Source organism: Sciurus carolinensis (assembly GCF_902686445.1).
Source record: "Sciurus carolinensis chromosome 19 unlocalized genomic scaffold, mSciCar1.2 SUPER_34, whole genome shotgun sequence".
Taxonomy (NCBI): Eukaryota; Metazoa; Chordata; class Mammalia; order Rodentia; family Sciuridae; genus Sciurus; species Sciurus carolinensis.
The window spans coordinates 3,395,073-3,417,280 of NW_025920112.1; the positions used below are offsets into that span (position 1 = coordinate 3,395,073).

Here is a 22,208-nt window from a genome sequence, read left to right on the forward strand (position 1 = left end):
CAGCCAGGTGGGGCAGAACTTTATTTCAGATAAGGTGGGGCTTTTCACAAAACACAGATTTTGAAGATTAAGCAGAGATCAGATGGAGCTCTGTTCTCTGATGGAAATGCAATTCTAAAGAGTTACATCAGCAATCTTTATATATGTCTTATTATCAGGTTAAAGATTATGTAAGCATTATTCTTTGTTTTCACAAAAGTTACAGAGACTAGGACAACTACATAACTTTTCACTGCTGCAAAGTGCAATGTTAACAGCTCGTGTTGCTTTCATGGAAGTCCACTATCCAAAGTTACTGTAAGGCAGGCAGGAACCAGAGAAGGGAATTGAGGAAACACTGGTTATCTGGCAAAGGAATTCCATCCTGCCTGAGAGCTGTGTGTCTGAGAACAATGTCAGAGCTGATAGGATTCTTGCACAGAGCCTCCTTGGCGAGGGTACTGCCACAGCAGCCAGGCATCTTGTGCCCCTGCACAGGAACATTCCTAGGTACTAAGCCACAGCCTGTCTCACGTACATATAACCAACTTAGTTATATGCAAACTAGTTGAAATTTTTCCTTTACTTACACAGACTTTCTTAGCACTTACTTTGACCCTCATATATTCCATCACACAAGAACTTTCTGCCCTAGAAACATTCTTTTACTTTCTACTGAATACATTCTCATACTTAGAATCTTCTATTTTTCTTTCCTGTCTGGTGAGCACTTTGTGGTGAAAAATTCACACTCCTTTCATATAGCCCAATGTGAGTGAGCAATCAAGAAGGCATATTTGGAATCTGTGTAGATGTTGACCTGTTTACCTTTGGATAAAATTAGAGCCCTGATCAGAGCAAAGAGTTCAGCCTTTTGGGAAGTGGTCCCTTCTGTAAGGCAATTACCTTCCAGAACTGAAGTGGTGGTGACACCTGCATAGGGAGCTTTACAGCGTCCATCAGGACCCAGCACAGAACTGCCATCTACTAAAATGGTTAGGTTAGTTGAGGGGAGTGGGTAATTGAAGAGGTCTTCATGAGGTGAACATAGCGCCTCTAGCACCTGTGGGAGTGGAAGTGATTTATGGTTTAAGAGGTCCTGCAGTTGATGGGTGGAAAACAGTTATTGATTGAAGTAGGGTGAGTTTTAGAGCTTCCTTAGTTAATTCAACTGCTGTCACCAGTGCTTGGAGACATGGTAGTCACCCAGGAACCATGGAGTCAAGCTGCCTGGAGAGATATGCCACCAGTCTGTAAGAAGGTTCAGTTGGTTGCAGGAGGAGGCCAGTGGCAACACCCTGTTCTTCATCTGTGAAGAGGTGGAAAGGATGGTTAGGGTTGGGGAGAGAGAGTAGAGGAGGATGTAAGAGCATCCTTGAACTTCTAAAAAGAGTTAGCTATCATCTTGGGGGAGCTAAGGGCCCATGTGGAGTCTCCTTTGCTGCCTGATATAGGGGTTTGGCAAGAAGTGCAAAATTAGGGACCCAGTGTCTGAAAAAAACAGCTAAACCCAGGAAGGAGAGAATGTAATCTGCCATTTCTGGCAGCTGTAAGTCACGCAGGGCTTGTATTCTGTCTGTTGTGAGATTCTTAGAGGTAGGATTGAGGAGTATGCCCAAATATGTGACTGAAGGGGTGGTGAGCTGGTCTTTGGATCTTGAGACTAGATAGTCTCGAGATTCCAGGAAGTTAAGGAGCCAGGTAGTGTGAGTCTGGGAGGCCTTGAGGGATGGGCTGCATAGGAGGAGGTCATCCACATATTGCAGAAGTGTGCTATCTCCCAAGTCACAACTAGTCAAATCCTGAGCTAAGGCTTGCCCATAAAGGTGAGGACTGTCCCGGAAGCCTTGGGGAAAAACTGTCCATGTCAGCTGTTGAGACCTAAAGGATGTAGGATCCTCTCATGTGAAGTCAAGGAGGTAATAGGAGTTAGGGTGGAGGGGAACAGTAAAGAGCACGTCTTTGAAATCCAGGACTTTGGAGTGGGTGGTAGAAGGGGGGATGTGGGAACAAAGGGTGTAAGGGTTAGGAATCACGGGTGGATGTGAATAACTGCCTCATTAATTAGACAGAAGTCCTGGACCAAGCGATATGTTCCTGAGGTTTACGTACTGGCAGTATGGGGGTGTTACAAGGGGAGTCAGTAGGGATAAGGAGTCCCTGAGTAAACAACTGGTCTATAATGGGTTTAAGTCCTTCCCTGTGAATACAGAAAATTGGAAACTGGGGACATGAAGAAAACTTAGTTTGAGGTTTTAGTTGGATAAGGCCTGGCTTGTGGTGGGAGGCTATGACTGGCTTGGAAGTGTCCCAGACTTGGGATCGACTAGGTCTGGGGGCAATGGTAGGGTAGGTGGTGTGGGAGCACTAGAAAATGTAGGAAACAGAGGTGAAAGAAGGTGAGCACTAGCAGTGTGCCTGGGAAGAAGCTGTAGGATGGATCCTAGGGATTGGAGAAGATCTCTTCCTAGGAGGGGGACTGGACAGGAGGGAATAACTATGAATGAGTATGTAAAAGGATGTTCCTCCAGGGCACAGGCTAATCTAGCTGTTCTGCTTGGGAAGGAGGGTTTTCCAGCAATTCCCATAACCGAAACCTGGGAAGAAAATAAAGACTTAGAGAGTGCAGGAAGATAGAATAGGTGGCCCCCGTGTCCGCAAGGAAAATTATGGACTTACCAGTTACCTGGAACTTTTACCCTGGGCCTGGCTAGGGTTATAGGGGTCCTCCAGTCTGGGCTCCTTCAGTCTTCTGTGAATCCCAAAAGCTCATGGGAAGAGATTGCCTGGCTGGCCACACCTCTGCGTAGAGATGTGGGGGAGGGACTGGCCATAGGGCAGTCAGTCTTCCAGTGCCCTGCTTGTTTGCAGGGAGAACAAAGCCTGGTGGGGGGCTGTGGGTTTGGACATTAAGCCCAGTGACCTTCGCATTTTCACTTGAAGCAAGCCCCTTGGCGGAGAGGATTGCTGGCTCCCCATTGAAGCTCTCGCTGGAGCCACAGACCGCAGGGCAGTTACCAAGGCTTGGGTTTGGAGTGTCACCTTTTTCTGTAAATAAGCTTGCTTGGCCAATTTGGCTGATTTTTTGGGCATTACAGACTTTAAAGGCCATTTTTTACCGGATCTCGGATAGGACTTTGAGGGCCCTCCTCAGCTCATTTGAGCTTTTTTCTTGTATCAGGAGCTGATTGAAAAATGAAGTAGGTTGCTAGCACTGTAGCCCCAGGGGGGGATTCAGGGTCCAGGTTAGTATATCTAGTAAGGGCCTCTGTAAGGCGGTTAAGAAACAGAGCTGGATTCTCATCTGGATTCTGGGCAATTTCCCTCAGTTTATCAAAGTTTACCACTTTATGGGAGACTGCTTGCATGCCTGCTATGAGGTATTGGACCATGCAAGCACAGTAACGTGGCCTTGCTGGTCTTTCCAATGGTTTCAGCTTGGTTCAGTTATTGGAACCTGCCCCTGTGGGTGAAGTTGTGTCTGTTAAATGGGCTTGGTTAGCATGGTCCTGTGCTGCCAGCTGGATACCGGAATGGAAGAAAGGATATTGACTATAAGTTTGGGAAAGATACTTAAATTCCTTAATGTAAGTAGAGGAATCAGCAGAGAAAGACCCTAAAGGAGAATGGAACTTAGATTCGCATAACCCCTTTGTACTAGCTACCTCCCAGAGAGGATAAAGAAGCTCTAGGTTAGGCAGTGGGAGAGTCTTATAAAGTTGCCTGTTAGTGCTGACAGGGGAGAAGGGAACAGACTGGGCGGAGAGGTGTTCCAAAGGAGGAGGTGGGAGGGGAAATGGGAGGGCTCTGAGAAGGAACGGGGGAGTTACATCCATGGGAGGAGGGATGGGTTTGGAGGAGGAGGACAGGAAGAGGAGGTGGAGTGCTGGCCAGAACATGGAGGCAGGCAGCTTTTGGTACCACTCTGGGGAGAACATGGGTGGTAGAGGAGGCATAAGAAGGGGTGGGATAAATGCCAAATTCCAAAAAGAAAGCTTGTGAATGGTTGCAAGTGCCTTTTGGTGGATATCTTGATCTAAAACCTAATGAGGCTGGGCCAGGGTCAAATAAAAAATTAGCTACTTTTCTGCTTTAGGACAATGGTCACCCAAGTCAGTTAGAATTTGAAAGTCAAGAGCGCCCTCTGATGGCCCTCTTGAGCCATTATCCAGAATATACTGGGACCAGGCTACGGTGGAATTAAAAATTAGCCCCTTATGGCTTAAGTTCTGGGAAGTCCCAGTTTGGTAAAATTACGGTGGATACAGCCCAAAGGAGACTTGGGGTCCAACAAGCTCCCGGTATTTCCCATTAGCCATCCAATTTTACCCAGAGAGATGTACAGAAGCAGAAGAGGCATCCCAGTTCTGACTTGTGTACACTGAGAAGACAGTGGGTGAGCCAAAAGTTGAGACCTCTCTCAACCCTTGGGGAACTGAGATGGACATGGAGGCTACCTGGAAACCCAGACATCTCTGTGGCGACCAGGGTCAGACAGACGGAGAGGGTCTGTGGTGTGCCAATGGAACAGAATCCTCAGTGGAACAGAAGGGAAATTGGAGTGACAAATGTGAAAAAAAAAAAAAAAAAAACAACCCAGGGAACTTACCGTGCTTTGAAGCAGGATGGAGCAGAACAGAGTAGAGCTTAGCGGGATGGGACGAAATCTCCTGGTTCTTCTGAGGAGGGGGTGATCTCAACCCCAAGGTGGGGGAGCCCGAAACCCCCCCCCCCCGGGTTTCAGTACCAAATGTAAGCTCAGGCAGGCTCCGCGGCAGGACCAAATGTAAGCTCAGCGGGTCTCCTTGGGCTCAGTGGGCACAGTTAGCAGCCAAATAAAATCAGACAGAAAGTGGCCAAAGCAAGCTTTATTGGAATTTGGCTTTCAGGCAAAATTCCCAGACCCCCGGGGGTATAGGGACCCAGAGAAAATCGCACATGGCCCTGGCTGCCCAGTGTTTGTATAGACTGGGATGGGAGGGGGTCCTGTTAAGTGACAGGTGGGTGTGAAGGGTCAGTGGAACTTTCCATCCACCTTACTGTGAACTTTCTGGTCACCTTTTTGTGGGCTGATCTTTGTTCCAGCTGCTCAGCTGTGCCCCCTACAGTTGCCTAATTTCTGACTTAACAAATACATCTTCAAGCTTCTTATTGTCATAATGAATCTTCTCATACAATGTGAGCAGGCAACTTAGAGATCATTTCCATTTTAAGTTAATGAAGATTAATTTGATAACAAAACATTTCCAAGACGATATAAGTTTTCAAATTAAATCAAGCACTTTTGTAAACAGAATGAGGAAGGCAGGCAGGAAGGAAGAAAGCAGAGAGTGATGCAGGGGAAGATAGGAGAGTGAACTGGAAGGAAGAAATGAAACAGTACTAAGAAAGTAGTCCAAACAATTGGAATGGGTGGCGATGGTGAATACAAAGAACATGGGGTCGGTGGGAACTTCGTCCCAGCCGCTGCCCTAAAACGCTTCACACATAAATTGTTTGCTCTTCAAGATCATAATCTCATTTTGTGACTGAGTCGAGTAAGGTTCTAGAACCAAACTCACACCTAGTCAGAGTCCACGGTTGGCAGTGAACTTAGAGGTGTGAGTCTCATTCAACAGAAATCCCAGCTTTGTGGTGACCATCAGTGTTGCACAAGCTGCCACTCAGCTACCGTGAAACATTCCTGGACAGTACCCAGAGGTGATTCCCGCAGTGCCCCCCAGTGCTCAGAGAGGACAGTGGTGGTGCTGTAAAGTCTAAAATGTGGGACAGTGCCACATGGCCCTGAAAATTAACCACAAGAGAGGGACAGACTTTGATCTCAGGAACGGAGAAGTGTTATAAAGATAATTCAGTAACATCAAAGTATTATTTAACAATTTAAAAAGTATCTATTATCTTTTGACATACTTCATGTGTGGAGAATATTTGAGGTAGATTAACAAAGTTCTCAATTTTTTTGAGGTTGAAATCGAGACTTTGATTGTATTAAATAATTCATTCCAGGACATATAACTAGTAGGTGCAGGAAAAACTATCATGACTAACTCTTGGCTACAAATCTCACTCTCACTTGACAAAAAAGTACAATTATAGATAGATCTAGTCATGTGTGCTCTGTTAGAGCAAGTAAAATATGAAGGTTCTCTGTTTAATGAGCACATGCAGTTGTAGAATTCAGACATCTAACAATACAGGAGGCATCGTTCAGAACATGAAGTATAGTCACGCAGCAAGTGCAGGAAGAGCGTGGTTGTGACCTCAACTTCTGTGGCTCTCAGCAGCCAGGCAGTGGCAGGCCAGTGGGGAAAGGGTTGTGTTTCAGCTGGGAGTACTCCAGAGGACTCTGGGGAGATGACAGAGCGGGAAAGGTGGGAAGATGTCTGAAAGAAGGTACACTCACGTGAAGAATCAGTATTTATCCCACACAGAAGACTCTGACTGGTACTTCTTCCACATTAGCAGTTTTCTTTTTTAATCTGATTAATTGGAAATTGCAGCCTCACTCAAGGAGCAAACTCTTGAACTGATGGCAACAGAGCATCTAGCTATTTCATTCATGTCCAGAGAGTCAGCTGCTTTCATACTACTGGTAAATCCTGTTGCCATTCTTTGTATGTTTCTGCTTTACCTGTATGAGATTTGTCATTATCATAGAAACCCACTGACTGCCCTACTCCTCAAGGGCCTGTGTGTTCTGATCATCCACTGTCAACTATCCAAATGCAAATGCACTTGGGTGATGGAGCACATCACATGAGAATATATTTGCCACGTAGTCCTCCCTAGAAACTCCCACCCTTCCCACAATATAATCACCCAGAAGATAAGTTTATGAGATTCAGAGGCACAGATTACTGGAAGACAAATTATACCATTGCATCACCAAATATTGTACATAGAACCCAATGCTATTGCAAGGTGGACTGACCTAATAAAAGCTCCACCAGTTTGGTAAAAACCTTTTGGTTTACTGTCAAGAGAAGGTCTGACTTGCCAGGTAGTGAAGCCTGCAGGCCACTTCTTGAAGGAATGTGCTCACAGGTGGAGGAGCATGGCCTTCCTGTGCTGAGCAGCCACGGAGGTCTGAGCACAGCCTTCCCTTGGAAGCCCTCCTTGTCTTACACCAAGAGCAAACACCTACCAGAACATTCTGCATGTCTTCCTTTGTTCTTAATGATGGCTGAACAGTCTCTCAGGTGAGTGAGGGTCAGTACTGCTGGGGAAACTGCAGGGTACTGGAATGAAAAAATATCTGAAAAAACAAATCAGTCTAAAATCCTTAGCTTCCACTAACCAATAAGGACCCGCATCCACTCACATCTAGAGTGCTGCCACCAAGCCCAGTGCTGTCTTTTCAGCAGACCACTAACAGAGCTTTGCTTCCTTGTAGACATCACAGTCATGACTCCAAGGGGATCCTGCAGAGGTGGACCCCAGGAAGTCAACGGGAGCAGCTCTGACTCACTGGCCAGTCTCCACCCGAGGTGCTCGTGAGACAGACAGACTCCCTTCCATTCAGCTGCCCGGGGTCTTTGCCTGATGTAGGATTAATTAAAAAAGACAGTATAATTGTATCAACATACACCTATGGAGTCAACATTTTTTGTGAAACCATTATAAGTAACATGAAAGTTGTTTTGATGGGTCAATTTCCAGAGAGCCCACCATTCCCATGAAATAGTGTTTACATGTAAGTGTGTTTTCCTCTGCCTGTGTGGAGCTTCCAAGCATGGCGAGTTTGGAGAACCACACTGTGGCTGAGTTTCTTCTTCTGCGACTGCTGCAACACACGCCAGCTCGCTTCTGTGTCTTTGCACTCATCTCCGTGATGTTCTTCGCCATCACGCTGACTGGAAATGGCCTCCCAATCCTGCTGATCCTCGCGGACCCCCTTCTGCACATCCCTATGTACTTTTCCCTGTGGCAGCTCTCTCTCATCGACATCCTGTTCACACTGGCCATTTTCCCCAAGATGATGTCTGACTTCCTTCTGCACAAGACTGCCATCTCTGCTTCTGGCTGTGGGACACAAATCTTCCTGGGATGGGCCTTGGGTGGGACCGAGTGCATCCTTTTGGGACTTATGTCCTGTGACCAATACATGGCCATCTCCAAGCCTCTCGGCTACCTGCTGCTCATGAACTGGCCCCTCTGCAGGCAGATGGCACTGAGCTCATGGTTGAGCAGTGCTTTCAATGTGTTGGTGCACATGGTCTACACCGTGAGCTTCCCTTTCTGTGGACCCAGAGAAATCCATCATTTTTACTGCGAACTCCCCAGTGTCCTGCGGCTGTCTTGTGAGGACACCTTGCCCTCTGAGATGGGGGTGTTGATCAGTACCACCATTCTGCTTCTTGTCCCATTCCCCGTCATCCTTGCCTCCTACATGCTCATCCTGGTCACCGTCATTCACATGGCTTCTGTGGAAATCCTTCTCCACCTGCTCCTCTCACATGACCATGGTCAGCCTATTCTACGGTGCCATCATTTTCATGTACATGAGGCCGATCTCTTCACATACTTCAGGCCAAGATAAAGTCATGTCTGTCTTCTACAACATCCTGACACCAATGCTCAGCCCATTGATCTATATATAGTCTTTGAAATAAGGATGTGGTGGGAGCCCTGGGAAAAGTCCTATGGAAGCGATCCGAATGTGTGAAGATGTGAATATGAAGACTGTGTGTGTCTTGAGTCTGTGTGTGTGTCTTGACTGTGTGTGTCTTGTCAGCTTCCATTAAAAGTGTTTATTTGTGAATCATTCTCTCCCTATTGACCCTCTCTATGGTACTAATTTATTCTTTCATTCATATTTATTTAAGTATTTTAATCATTTCTTTGAAACAAATCATTCTGAACCAATTCTATGGAATAAAATTGAATAAAAGAAGCATCCAATGTTATTACCCCACCTTTCCCGCTAAAGACAAGACCACTTTTGTGAATCATGACTCTGTTCACTGGGACCATTTATTTTGTATGAATCACCTGCACCCAAGCTGGTTCTGAGGAATGCCCTGTGTTCTCCTAAATGTCACAGCCATCCTGGAATGCTCACCTTCAGTACCACAATTGATACTTCAGAAGGAGATACATCTGCCACCCAGACCCTAGGCCCCTGTGGATGGTGTTGTGTCCAGTCATACATCTCTGTTGCTTCCAGCCCTGCTCTGGCTGGAGATCCCAGAATGTGCCATGGCAGGGCAGCAGGAGGTCTCCCACCACAGCAGAATGTGGCCGTGGGACAAGCTCCCTTGCCCCTGTAGACACTGGGATAGCTCTGTGACTTCTCCAGTTAAGATGCTTAAAATACTTTCAGAATTTATCCTAATAATTTTTTAACTTGTGATAAAAATGAGTCAATATAATGCTGAGATGTGTGACATGCTTAAGGAAAACATGCTAACATTAATGATTTCAATTGCTCCTACTTGTAAAAATCTTTTATGTGGAAACATATGAATATGTTAAGAAAAATGAGAGGGACTGGGGATGTAGCTTGGTGGTAGAGCACTTGCCTAGTGTGTGAAGCCCTGGGTTCTATCCTTTCACCCAGCACCACAAAAAGGAAAAAAAAAAAAAAAAAAAAAAAAAAAAAAGAGAGAGAGAGAGAGAGGGAAACGTGTTCCAGGAAAGCCCTTTCTTAATGTAGAGAGCCTCCTCAGTCAACATGAATTCTTCTTAAATTTAGCACCTGGGGGTTATTTGTCCACATTTTCTTGGGAAACTCTAAGCTGGAATTTAAAATTCTGCTTCTGTGAAGAAATCCTGTACCTACTGTGTTTTGAGGCTGCTATGCACACATAACAGCTGGTGATTGCTTCAGTGACAAGTTATGGCCATCCAGGTTTTTATTTGTATTTGGCTCATGTTGATTTCATCTATATTTTACTTCCTCTGTCTCACCGTTCTGATGGGTTGGTTTATTTTTCTGTAATTGAATTCATCTGAACTCAAGAGACCATGTTTTCCATATAACAGAATAAAAAATAAAACTAATAAGCTTATCCCTTCCAGGTGCCAGAAACACATCTGGATTGACAAGCAGCCAGGTCAAGGTTTATCCTCTGCTAAATGAAGATTCCACAGCTTTGCCTTCTTCACATCACTCCCTGGCACACAGCAAAGAACCAGAAGTGACTGTGTGCACAGGGACTCGGGCCTGTACCTGCGTGGGTGCTTCAACACCTGAGCACTAATAAGACATCAGGACTGCCTCCCAGTAGAGATGTCCAGAGTCAGGGCAACAGGTGCATGGCCAACGACCATTCTGAAGTGTCAGGTGTGTCATCAAAGGGATTCTGGGCAGGAAGTCCTCCACAGCTTTGCCAAGGTGATTATGATGGCACTACCCAGCAGTCGGGAAGACAGGGAGGCACTGGTTCCAAATATGTTTGCTGGGGTCCAGCCCTAGCAGGAGTCCATGTGTTCCACTCAGGTAACAGGGTGCATGGAGACAGAGTCGGCAATGGATGGAGAATGAAAGACACAGACTCTAGTTCTGGTGCAAAAGACACAGACTCTAGTTCTGGTGCAATCACTCCCACTTTATTCTGGGGGAGGCTGGGTTTATATACATTTTTCTTCAGGCTATAATGGCAGTCTTGTGCTTAATATTAAAGAAGTTTCCAAAGCAAAGGCAGAAATTGTTTTTAACAAGGAACCAAAAGTTATGAGAAAACAGTAACCTTACAGATTATCCTTACCTAAGCACAATTGTTTTAAGAATATCTAACTATGTCAATGAACTAATACAATGTTTATTTCCTTAATATCAGAACTCTATGTGACCTAAGACTATTCTTATTACTCTCGCAGTTAAAGTGATAGACAAGTAATCTCATGTGACCATCTCTACTAGGTCCATCTGGTTAATATCTAAATTGCTGAGTTAAGGGCTACAGGAGGGCAGCGGCCACAGTGGTTCTCGTGGCCAAGTTTTTTTACTGAATAGATTACCTTGTCTTATGTAGCTCTTTTTTCCAGAACAGAGCATTGTGCACCAACGTTTATTATAGGGGTGACCTATTCTTTGTAGGAAGGAAGGAATGTTGTGAATCCTTATTCTTTTACCCTACCACCACACATAAACAAAACCATCATTAGAATTTAACCAGCCTGTTAGAGACAAAGGCAGATCTATATCTATTTTCTCCAGAGACTTTCAGGGACTCAAGGCATGGTTGCAAAATTGTTTTTAACTTTGTAAGTGGTAAAGACCCATTGTCTTTCAGATTGTAGGTAATATTTTCTGGAATTTTTGTTGTATTCCCCTCATCCCCTTAAGCAATCCGTTCAGACGGAAATGAGTAATATATTATCAGAAAAACACAGCAGAATAAACACCATGCTCCGGAGCAAAACATCTGGCAACTCCCTTTAGGATGAGCCTTTGCAAACATCCTCCAGAGGATCTTTGTCAAGCACTGGATGGAATTCCGGACGTCCCCGCATATATTGTTATGGAAAAACATGCAAATGCATTAGTAGAACTTTGATTACAACTTATGAAAATTCACTTTTTGTCAAATCCTGGGACAGAAAACTGCAATTTCCATGTCTCATGAATGAGTCAACTTCAAAAGAAAGTTAAAGTGTATAATTGTCATATACAGTTTTTTAAAAACAATTGAGCGACTGGACGGCCATGTGTGTGTGTGTGTGTGTGTGTGTGTGTGTGTGTGTGTGCTTTGACACAGAAATGTTCCTTTGTGCTTTAAAGTACCTTATCTTCAATTCTGGGGAGAGCTTTTGTAACTACAAATTGTCTGCTTGGGAAGTGGTTTATGTTATGCATGAAATTCTTACCGGAATGGTGAGGAATAAGGCTCAGCCCTGACCTCAAAGCTGTCACATTCTGAAATCAGGTGGGTGATGGATGCTAGAACCAGTGATCAGCCAAGTCAAGCGCCACCACCGTGGCAGAGGCGTGGTCGGGCTGACCCGGCAAGTGCACGCGGCAGGTGCCCTGGGGAGGAGAACCGAACAACAAGTGGGATCGAGGCGCTGGAGGACCCAGGGAGAGGAGCTCCTGGGGCAGCGGGGAAGGAGACCGCGTGAGGGGCTCTGGGACTCCCGGACCAGAGTCCAAGGCGGCAGCAGACTGGGAATGCGTGCCACAGGCCTCAGCCCATGGACTGCGCTCTCTGCCCTCCGAGGTCGGTGCCCCTGTGATCACACCCGTGTACACCCCCCTTTCCGTGGGGTCTGGAAGCTGCAGCTTTGGGGACGCCCTATCAGCACACCAGCAGGGCTCAGGTCAGACAGAAGTGGGTGAGGAGCCTCGCAGCATCTACACACCTGGTGTCTACACAGCGTGCGAGGAGAGTCCCGCTGCGCATGCGAGGAGCACCAGGGAGGCTCCGCTGGACCTGCTGGTCTTGGGAGCCCTCGTGCAGGCGACGGCTACCTGAGCCTCAGGCTGGGCAGGGCTGGGCTTGGCCGGGGAGCGGAAGCAGCTGGGAGGCTCAGGGCCCCAGGTTGGGAACAACCCTCGAGTCCTCACTGACGACAAGGAGCGTGCTCCCTGGGTGTGCAGCACAGCCAGGGACTCGGAGGCTCGCTTTCATTTCAGTGGTAGCTGCCCACTCCTGTTTACTCCTGGGAAATACTTCGAAATTTTTCTTTCATTTTTCCCCCTATATATCCATAGAAACAACCCTAGTCAGCGTCACCGCTGCTGCTTCCTGCCCTCCTCCTCTTCCCTCTCCTCCTCCTGTTCTCTCTCCTCTCCCTCCTCTTCCTTCTTCTCTCCCTCCTTTTCTTCCTCCCTCTCCTCCTCCTCCTGCTCTCCCTCCTCCTCCTCCTCCGCCTCTCCCTCCTCCCACTCTCCCTCCTCCCCATTTCCCGTTGTATTAGTGCAGTGTAGTTGTACAGAGTAGCTGGGTCTCTCTGGACATGCATGGAACTTAATAACTCAATTTCTGTCTGGTTGTTCACAACCCCTTTTCCCTCCCCTTCTCCATTCTGCTATTCTTCTTCCTCTGTTCTGCTGGTCTGTCTTCTACTCGTTTGTTTGTTTGCAGTTGATGCTTTATAGGTATACAAAAAATAGATTCCCATGTGCACACGTGCACAGTGTGATTTTGTCAAATGGGTTCTTGCTCTTTTCTCCACTCTCCCTCTGATGGCCTTCTTCTGCTCCCTCCAGCTTCATGGTACCCGAACCTCCTTGTTCCCACCTTCTTTGCCCTAGCTTCCTCTTATTGGAGAAAACATTCTATCCTTGACTTTCCGGGCCTGAGCTATTTCCCTTAGCATGGTGGGCTCCGATTCCACCCATTTACGACCAAATGCCATAATTACATTCTTCTTTATGGCTGAGTAGAACTCCATTGTGTAAATATGCCACATTTTATTAATGCACTCATCTCTGGATGGGCATCTGGGCTGATGCCATAACTTGGCTACCCTGAGTTGTGCTGCTGTAATAAGCACTGAATGACTGTATCACTATAGAATGCTGATTTTAGTTCATTTGGATAAATACCAAGGAGTGGGATAGTTGAGTAATAAGGGGTTCCATGCCTAGATTTCTGAGAAATCTGCATACTGCTTTCCAGAGTGTTTGTGCTAATTTGCAGTCTCACAAACAATGTGTGAGTATAACTTTTCCCCCACATCCTTGCAAAAATTATTATCATTTGTGTTCTTGATAATTGCAAATTTCATTGGAGTGAGATGGAATCACAATGTAGTTTTGATTTGCATTTTCCTAATTGCTAGAGATGTAGAACATTTTTTCATATATTTTTAAGCCACTTCTATTCCTTCTTTTGAGAAGTTTCTGTTTACTTCTTTTGCCTATTTATTGATAGGGTTATTTGCATTTTTGTGTGTTGAGCTCTTTGAGTTCTTTATGTATTTGAATATTAATCCCCTGTCAGAGGAGTAACTGGAAAAGATCTTCTCCTATTCTGTAAGTTCTCTATTAATGATTTTAATCATTTCCTTTGCTACACAGAAGTTTTTTAGTTTGATGGCATCCCATTATTGATTCTTATTTTTATTTATTGAGCTTTAAAGGTCTTGTTGAGGAAATTGGTACCTACACATACATGATGGAATGTTGATCTTATTTTTTCCTCCAGTGGATGCAAAGTGACTTGTCTAAATTCTAAGTCTTAAATGAACATTGATTTGACTTTTGTGCAGAATGAGAGTTTGGGATATAATTTATTCTTCTGTATATAAATATCCAGTTTTCCCAGCACCATTTGCTAAAAAGGCTAACTTTTCTCCAGAATATGATTTTACCACCTCTGTGAGTATCAGGTGGCTGTGACTAGGTGGATTTTTCTCTGTGTCAATGCATTATATCTTTATTCTTTGTACTGATGTCTGGACAATTGTGAATTCTTTTAGTTTTTCCTTACCAAGGTAAGTTTTATTTTTCCTTAGATCCTGGTAGATATACCTTTGCTACATATAGCAAATCTTGACTGGCAATTGTTTTATTTTAGGGTTTTGGACATTGCACCTCCTTCATTTTAGGGCCTAAGAAGCCCCAAGTGAGCCCCAAGTGGTTGACCTCTACAAGTGATCTGAGGGTATTCTCCCACAGCTTTTCTCATATTCTTTCCTTGATTTCTATGTTAGCCATCTCGATTGCAACATATCTTGGATAGTTTCTTACTGTTTGGTGTTCTGTATGCATCCTGCATATGAATGTTCATTTCATTTCTAAGGGTTATAAGATATTCTGCCATTATTTAATTGAAAAGGTTTTTAATGATATAAGCCAGCATCTCCATCTTCTCTTCTATCCCAATAACTCTTACATTTGTTTTCCTGATTTTGCCCCAGAGTTCTTACATGCTGCTTCTTTGTGTGCTGAAATTGTACATGCAATTTCTGATCATAGACTCTTAATTATTTTTATTTTTTCATTGCATACTGAGTGTTCAAGCTCAGACACCTACCTTCAGGACCTGAAATCGTGTGCTCAGGTCTGATTGCCTATGTGATCTAATCTGTTGCAGATACTTTCAAGTGAATTTTTATTTGATTCATTGTGTCCTTCATTTCCTGGCATTCTGAAGGATTTGTTTTCAGAATCTCTATTTATTTATTGAAATTGTTTTTCACTTTCTGTATTTGTTATCTTCATTTGTTCCTTTGATGATCTTATTTCAGCTCCTGAACATTTTTATTATCAGTTTTTATGATCTTTCTCTGGAATTTTATCCTTTTCCGTATTTGTGGGTTCCTTTGTTGACAGTGGGGAAGGGTACAGTTTGGATGATGAAAAATTCTGGAGATGTATAGTGTCCATGGCTATAGAAAATGAGAGTCTGCTCGGTGTAACTGAATAGTGAAGCAAAAATTGATTATTTTCATAAATTGTTTTTAATGTATATTTTACCAAAATTAATAGCTTAAGAAAAAATAAGTTCAGCCCAGACCCTCAGGACCTCCTTCCCAATACAAAAAGACCATTACTTCAATTACAGGAGACTATGGAAGGAAGTCTAAGAACATTTAAGATATTATCTGTAATAAAAAATGTAATATCAAATATTTTCTAAATAACATGAAATTGAGAAATGCTATCCCTTTTTATTCATTTTGAAACAAGACGGATTTTTTTGATATAATAGTAATTTCTGACATAAGAACAATATGAAATTAAACATTACCAAAAGCAGATTAAAGACTGTTCCCTCAGTACCTAATGTTTTATGAGCATTTTCTTTATGGTAAATCTATTGCATTTTGCTTTGCTGAAGTAAATTTGCTAACAGGTGTTGAGACTGGAATACAGACGTGGGCACAGTGTGATGATGCACTAAATGAGTGACATTGCATACAAAAATGCACTAAATTAACAGTGATGCATAAGGTACTTGAATATATAATTTCTTTCTCTTCCAAATGAACTGAGGATTAACACACCTAGGATACACATTAAAATTAAAAAAAAGAAAAACAGAACTGGTTCCCGTCTTGGCAAAGGGCCAGTCAGTGCTGTTTTTGACTAACCTCTGTCTGCAGTCTCTGTGGACATTGCCGATTGAACACTCACACACCCACACACAGAGAGCCAACTCCACTCCATGTAAAGTTGGGTGACTCATGGTTGCTCCTGAGTCTTCAAGGGAGCATCACAAATGGCAAAAAAAGGGATGAGAGATGACTATGACCATTAGTTAATGGGTACATGCTAGGAGTACTGTCAGCTACCCAATCCAGTCACTTCATGGAAGTGGAATGAGAAGAAACGAAAATATCCTAATGGTATTTTTATTATTATCATTAAAATTGAGATTATTTTGAAAGTGCTTATTAGAATTTTTTAGAAGTAATTAAAAACTGCCATTTACAAAGTACTAGAATAAGCAACTTGTAAATTGAGAATTTTCCTTCACTAAAAAATTTAACTCAAGTGGGCTTAAAAGTTAGATCCATAGTGAGACAGATAAACCTATGATAGATGATAGACATTTTTTCTTAAAAGTAGATAAACTATATGTGCTGCTTAAATACTTGTAAACATTGTAAACCACAAAACTCCTTTTATATCTAAAGCATATTACTATAGATTCTGGTAAGAATTGGTGTAATTGCTGATACCTAATGTGATTTGAAAGTGAAATTGATAATACAACCAATGACTGATACTCTCTATAAAATTATTTCCTGGGTTTATGGTAAGATTAAGGCCTAGAGTAAAAGATCCCATTTTCTTGAATTTGTAATCACTTTAAGGATAATAGTAATAATTTTATTTAAAATCCATGTTATTCATGTGAAGCGAATGCTTCAAATCGTGAGCAGTTATTGGTATTTTCAGGAAAGCCTGGTGTGGAGGTGACTGTCATCGAGCAGGCAGGAGAGGCGTGTGCCAGGCGGGGAGCGGGCTGTGGGGACAGCGGTGCAGGATGGGTTCCTGTGCCCTGGGTGAGGGCTCCTGGCTCTGCAGCAGCGGGTGTGCGGCGCAGTGTCCTCGGCAGCTGCTGGTTACCGGTACCGATCGGCTTGGCAGTGCGCGCTGCTGGCGGACTGAAACCACTCCACACTTAGACCGATGGTTTTAGGAAGTGAGTGCAATAATTAAGGTAGGAACAGACGGAGTTCAGAGAGGATGTAAGGTGGGAAGCGGAGTCTGAGAGAAAGTGGCTACAATGTTGCAAGTGAACCCAGCCTGGGCGCCAACCGGTCAGTACACCCCTGGGATAGGAGGAAGGACAGGCGAAGGGTGAGGTCGCGCCCTGGAGCGCGCCTTTGACACGCCGGCGTGAGGTCCAGGAAGCAAGCTGGACCTCGCATTTCCCGTCTGGTTGGCAAAGGCCACAGTCAGTGCGCTTGCTCCTTTTGAGCAGAATCCCAGAGGTGGAGGTACCGTGTTGTCAGGAATGCAGGGATGAGAGTTCTCGTAGGGGCGCCAAGTACAGGTGTGTGTGTCGCTAGACCACTAGTCGAGGAGGCTGGTTGCGTGGAACAACGCAAATGTGGTCCAAACAGCATCAAAAGAAATAGAAGAAAGCAAGATCTTGAAATGCATAAATTTTCAATACTATAGAAGTTTATCTGGGGAAAAGGGGAACATTTCCCATAAATTCTGAACCCTCTAACACCTAGAATAAATTTCTCTTTTATTAGCTTTCTTTTTTTCTTAATTCATTTTTTAAAATTTTGGATAGTTAGAAAGCCACCCTTATTTCAGAATTGTTGCCTCAAAATATTGGAGGGATAAGACAGGTTATCTTTTTAAATAAGCCTAACTGTATGTGTCTGTATCTGTCTGCCCATCCTTAAGTCTAAATTACTAACAGGGGATCAAAGGAAAGTCATTCAACATCTCTCAACTTGACTTTATCATCTACATAATGATAGTGTTTCTGTCAGCTCCAAGGACTAGAGGTTGGGATTGAATGTGACCTGAAACTTGGCACCCATGAGCTTCCCACTGCTGGGACTGTCCATGAAGTTCCCATCTCTGTCTTCCCTTCTATGCACAGAACTTGTCCAGGGCCAGTGTTTGGTTCTCTGACTAACTAAGAAGCTGTTTCCAAGGTTTTTCTTTTCACTGCTCTTTCCTTATATTTATAGTATCATTAATGTTAATGCTCAAACCATAAACTTGGAGGGGAATCAAGACAGGCGAAAATCTTTTGTGCATGGTCTATAAATAGATTATTTGTTATTTCAGTGGAGGAATGAAAAATAAAAGAGAAAATAGCATATTTGGATTTTTTATTACAAAAGCAAAACTATTCTTTTCAATATTGGAGTTTGAAACAGATATTGATGGTGGAAGCTCTTTTCTGTCAGATGCAATATTTCTTTAAATAAAGTTATCATCCCACAGGAACAGGAAAACATAACTGGAAGGATGCTTCATTTGCAGTCATGAGCCGTGACATCAAACAGCAGATTTGATGTGTTTCTCCTCATTTCTCCTCTGTGATGCTTTTTTCTCTTCATCAAAGTCAGCATACATAGCTGTCAGGCCCTATGTAAAATACGAATGGTGGGTGAAAGGGCAGTGCTGTTTCACTGGTGATCCCAGCTACTGCCTTTCGACCTGTGACCATCTGAACTGTTGACATAACTTCAGACCCTGGTGTCCACCTACTGCGATGGTCTTGTGATGGATCCAAATGCTGGTGTGTGATGTAGATCCCTCTCCCAGGGTTTCTCTTGAGCCACATCAGGTCACACAGTTCTCAGGAGTGGACTGTTGCACGCAGGTCCAGGGACTGCTGCAGGTTCCTTCCTCACCACCTGCAGACTCACACATGCAGTGCTCTGAGAGCTTTCTAGCTGTGTACCCTGACATAGTTGTATATACTTCAGCCTGTTGCCCGCTTAATGCATAAACAGAGCATTCACATCCCACAGGGTGAAACCACCATCCCGTGACCGTCCCCTCAACACCACAGTGAATGCTCTGCTTTCCCAAAATTTCACTAATATTTTAAACACTATGCTTTTCATCTCATGCTTGATTCCTAAACCTAAAATGCCAGACCATCCATTGTGACTCAAACCATTGAGGGGGACCTGGACCCCTGCACTTGCCTCACGTCTCTTGCCTCCCCAAACACCTGCAGCCTCTTTCTATCTGGACAGCAGTTAAAACCATCGTTCCATATTTTAGAGTTTAGTGATAGTAGATAAAATATAATATTATTATTAAACCTGTACATATTTTATTTGTTGTTATTGCATTTCTTCTCACTATTGTGATGATTCCTTAAAAATCTAGGAACTTATTCTGTAGCTGATACTGATAATTTATGAGGATTATATTCAAGATGACATTCATAATTCCTAATAAAGTACCTTTCAATAAATTATTTCTCACTTATTTTTCAGCATTACATGCTGTTCAAATACAATAACCTGCATATTATTTGGAGAAACTGGTTTTATTTGACCATTATTGACTCTATAATTACGATGTCACATGTGTTATCAGGAATGCCCATAAGTCTGTGAAGGTCCTCTTCTATTAATTCCCTAATTCTCCTCCCTTTTCTAAACTTCAGTCATTCCTGTTCTCCTATGTTGCTATGGTTTTCTTTCTTGTAGTTTTTCTCAAATCTATAGACTCATTGAGTCCATTATATCAATTATAATCATTTTAATTTCCAGTTTTTGTTATCTACTATTCATTTTTATGACATTTATTTGTCCTGTGCACTTAATAACTTCTCATGTCTCTGATCGTTTTCATTAAATTTCCTGCATGTCCTCATTGTTGGCTTTTTTTTTTTTTTGGTGTAAGTATTAAACCACGAAGGTCTTAACATCCAAGCAGCATCCCCAGTCCTTTGTATGTTTTATTTATGAAGGAGTCTTGCTACGTTGCTTAGGGCTTCACTAAGTTGCTAAGGCTGGTCTTGAACTTGTGATCCTCCTCTTTTTCCCTCTGGGATTATGGGCACACACCACCACACTGGCCTCCCCCTCTTCACTTCTAAGGCACTCTGTAGGTGCCTGTGTGTGTGTGTGTGTGTGTGAGTGTGAGTGAGACCTTCCTCTCTCATCTGCAGGCTGCCCCAGCCTGGCTGCAGTGGCCCTGGCTACTTTTGTGCCTGGCCAGCAGGGCTTCACTGCTGATGGCATTTTCCCTGGAGAGAACCTCAGGACTGCACTGGTTCTCAAAGTCCCACACTTATTTTGAAAAGAAAATCGTCATAAATACAAGAAACAGAAGGGAAAAAAAAAGGAGCAAGGAAAGGCATTAGAAGACAAGGTCTAGTATCCAGTGCACTTTAGAGAAGGGAGACCCCATAGCAACCCGAGGATGGGGTGGTGTCCAGACGTTCAGGGAAGGGGTCTATTAGGATGTTCTGAATGTGGGGGAGGAAGGAGAAGACAGGACTTTGGGTGATCAAACACATTGTAGGTGTTTGAAGACATGAACCAAATAATGGCACCTGATTTCAGAGGAACTTGATTCTACATTATGGTGCAATAAACCCTAAAGAAAGGAATTTAGTGTTTAAACATGAATTGGTGAGCCATTGCACTTTTGGAGGTAAACCTAAGACTGAAATATGGAAGAAAACTAACTTCCAGGGGTGACAAAAATGTATTCAAATATGGTCTGTGATTTAGGCATTTACATTGATTTCTATGCACCTACTCATAAGACCTCATCTTGACACCTGATTTTGAAGGGAAATAATATCCATATTCTAATAAAGTTAGTGCAGAAATGTGTTATTTTCATGAATTCACAGGTTTTATAAATATGTTAGACCCATTTGATACCTTCAGATATATTATTGAAGCAGGATTATATTGAACAGTATATATTATTGAACAGGGATTCTGTTTTCAGAATAGTTTATTCTTCATTTAAGAGCTTTAGTAATTCATCAATAAATAACAGTATGAATAAATGAATAAACCTAAAATAGCTTAGTTTTTATGTAAGTTATTGCTCGTGTGTTTCTAGGAAAGGGAATGATGGAAAACTGCAATCAAACGTTGACTGATTTCATCCTGTTGGGATTGTTCCGCCATTGAGAACAGGTCTTTTCCTCTTGGTTCTCACTGTGCTCGTCTTCCTACTGGATTCGTTGGCAACCTGCCCATGATCCTGCTCATCCTCCTGGATGCCCGTCTCCCCACAACCGTGAACCTCCTGCTTAGTCTGCTCTCCCTCATGGACCTCACTTGATCTCCACCATTGTCCTGAAGATGGCTTCCACTTCATGCTGGGTAGCAAGTCTATCTCCTTCCTTGGATGTGGGCTTTTGATCTTCCTCCTCCTGACTCTAGCAGGAGCAGAAGGACTGCTGCTGACCTCTATGGCGTATGACCATTATGTGGTGGTTTGCTTTCCTCCTCACTATCCCATCCGTATGAACAAAAGAGTGTGTTTGCTCATGATATTGGGGTCTTGGATGACGGGCTCTGTCAACTCCTATGCTCACACCATATGCGCTCTGTATATCCCTTACTATAGATCCAGGATGATCACTCATTTCTTCTGTGATGTCCCCACCATGCTGCCTCTGGCCTGTGTGGACCCCTGGGTCTATGAGTACATGGTGTTCTTGAGCACCACCTTCTTTCTCATGGTTCTATTCATTGGCATTGTGTGTTCTTATGGTTGGGTTCTCCTTGCTGGGTTCTGTGTGCACTCAGCGGAAGGGAAGAGAAGGCCTGCACTACCTGCATTGCCCACCTATCTGTGGTGACCTTCTACTACATGCCCTTTGCTTACACTTATCTATGCCCATGGTCCCTCCCATCTCTAGAGGAGGACAGGGTTCTGACTGTCTTGGTCACCATCCTCACTCCAGTGCTGAACCCCATCATCTACAGCCTGAGGAACAAGGAGGGGATGGGAGCCCTGAGCAGAGTCCTTCACAGAACTTGCTCCATGAAAATGTAGTCAAAGTTTTCTGCTCTAATCCTTACAACTCAGGGGCCATCCACTCAGCAGTGATTGAGCACCAAGAATAACCTTATCCAGGGACTACAGCTTCAGAGCTAAATTAATCTAATTTAGCTGAGGAGCTAAAATTAATCAAAATTAATTAATTTAGAAATACTCAGATGTGACAGAATAATTGTATTTTATTTCTCATGAAAATAATGGACATGTATTTTCCAATAGCATGAAGGCAATAGGATTTGGTTGACACGCTGAAATGAAAAAGTAAAAAGTAGAAACTATTGAAATTATTTGGCATAATGGTTGTACAGTATTTTTTTCTCCCATGTTTAGTTCATTATCATAAAATTACACTAAAATTGTAATG

The 22,208-nt window shown here is 43.5% G+C and overlaps 1 protein-coding gene and 1 pseudogene across 1 annotated transcript; both read left to right on the forward strand.

Annotated features, from left to right (window-relative positions):
* Window positions 1–7,711: 7,711 nt before the first annotated feature.
* Window positions 7,712–8,518, forward strand: LOC124973492 (olfactory receptor 2AJ1-like). The gene has a single exon (XM_047537400.1). The coding sequence runs from the start codon at window positions 7,712–7,714 to the stop codon at window positions 8,516–8,518; it is 807 nt and encodes a 268-aa protein (XP_047393356.1).
* A 12,386-nt stretch (window positions 8,519–20,904) lies between these two features.
* On the forward strand, window positions 20,905–21,838 carry LOC124973553 (olfactory receptor 2L5-like; annotated as a pseudogene).
* The last annotated feature ends 370 nt before the right edge of the window (window positions 21,839–22,208 follow it).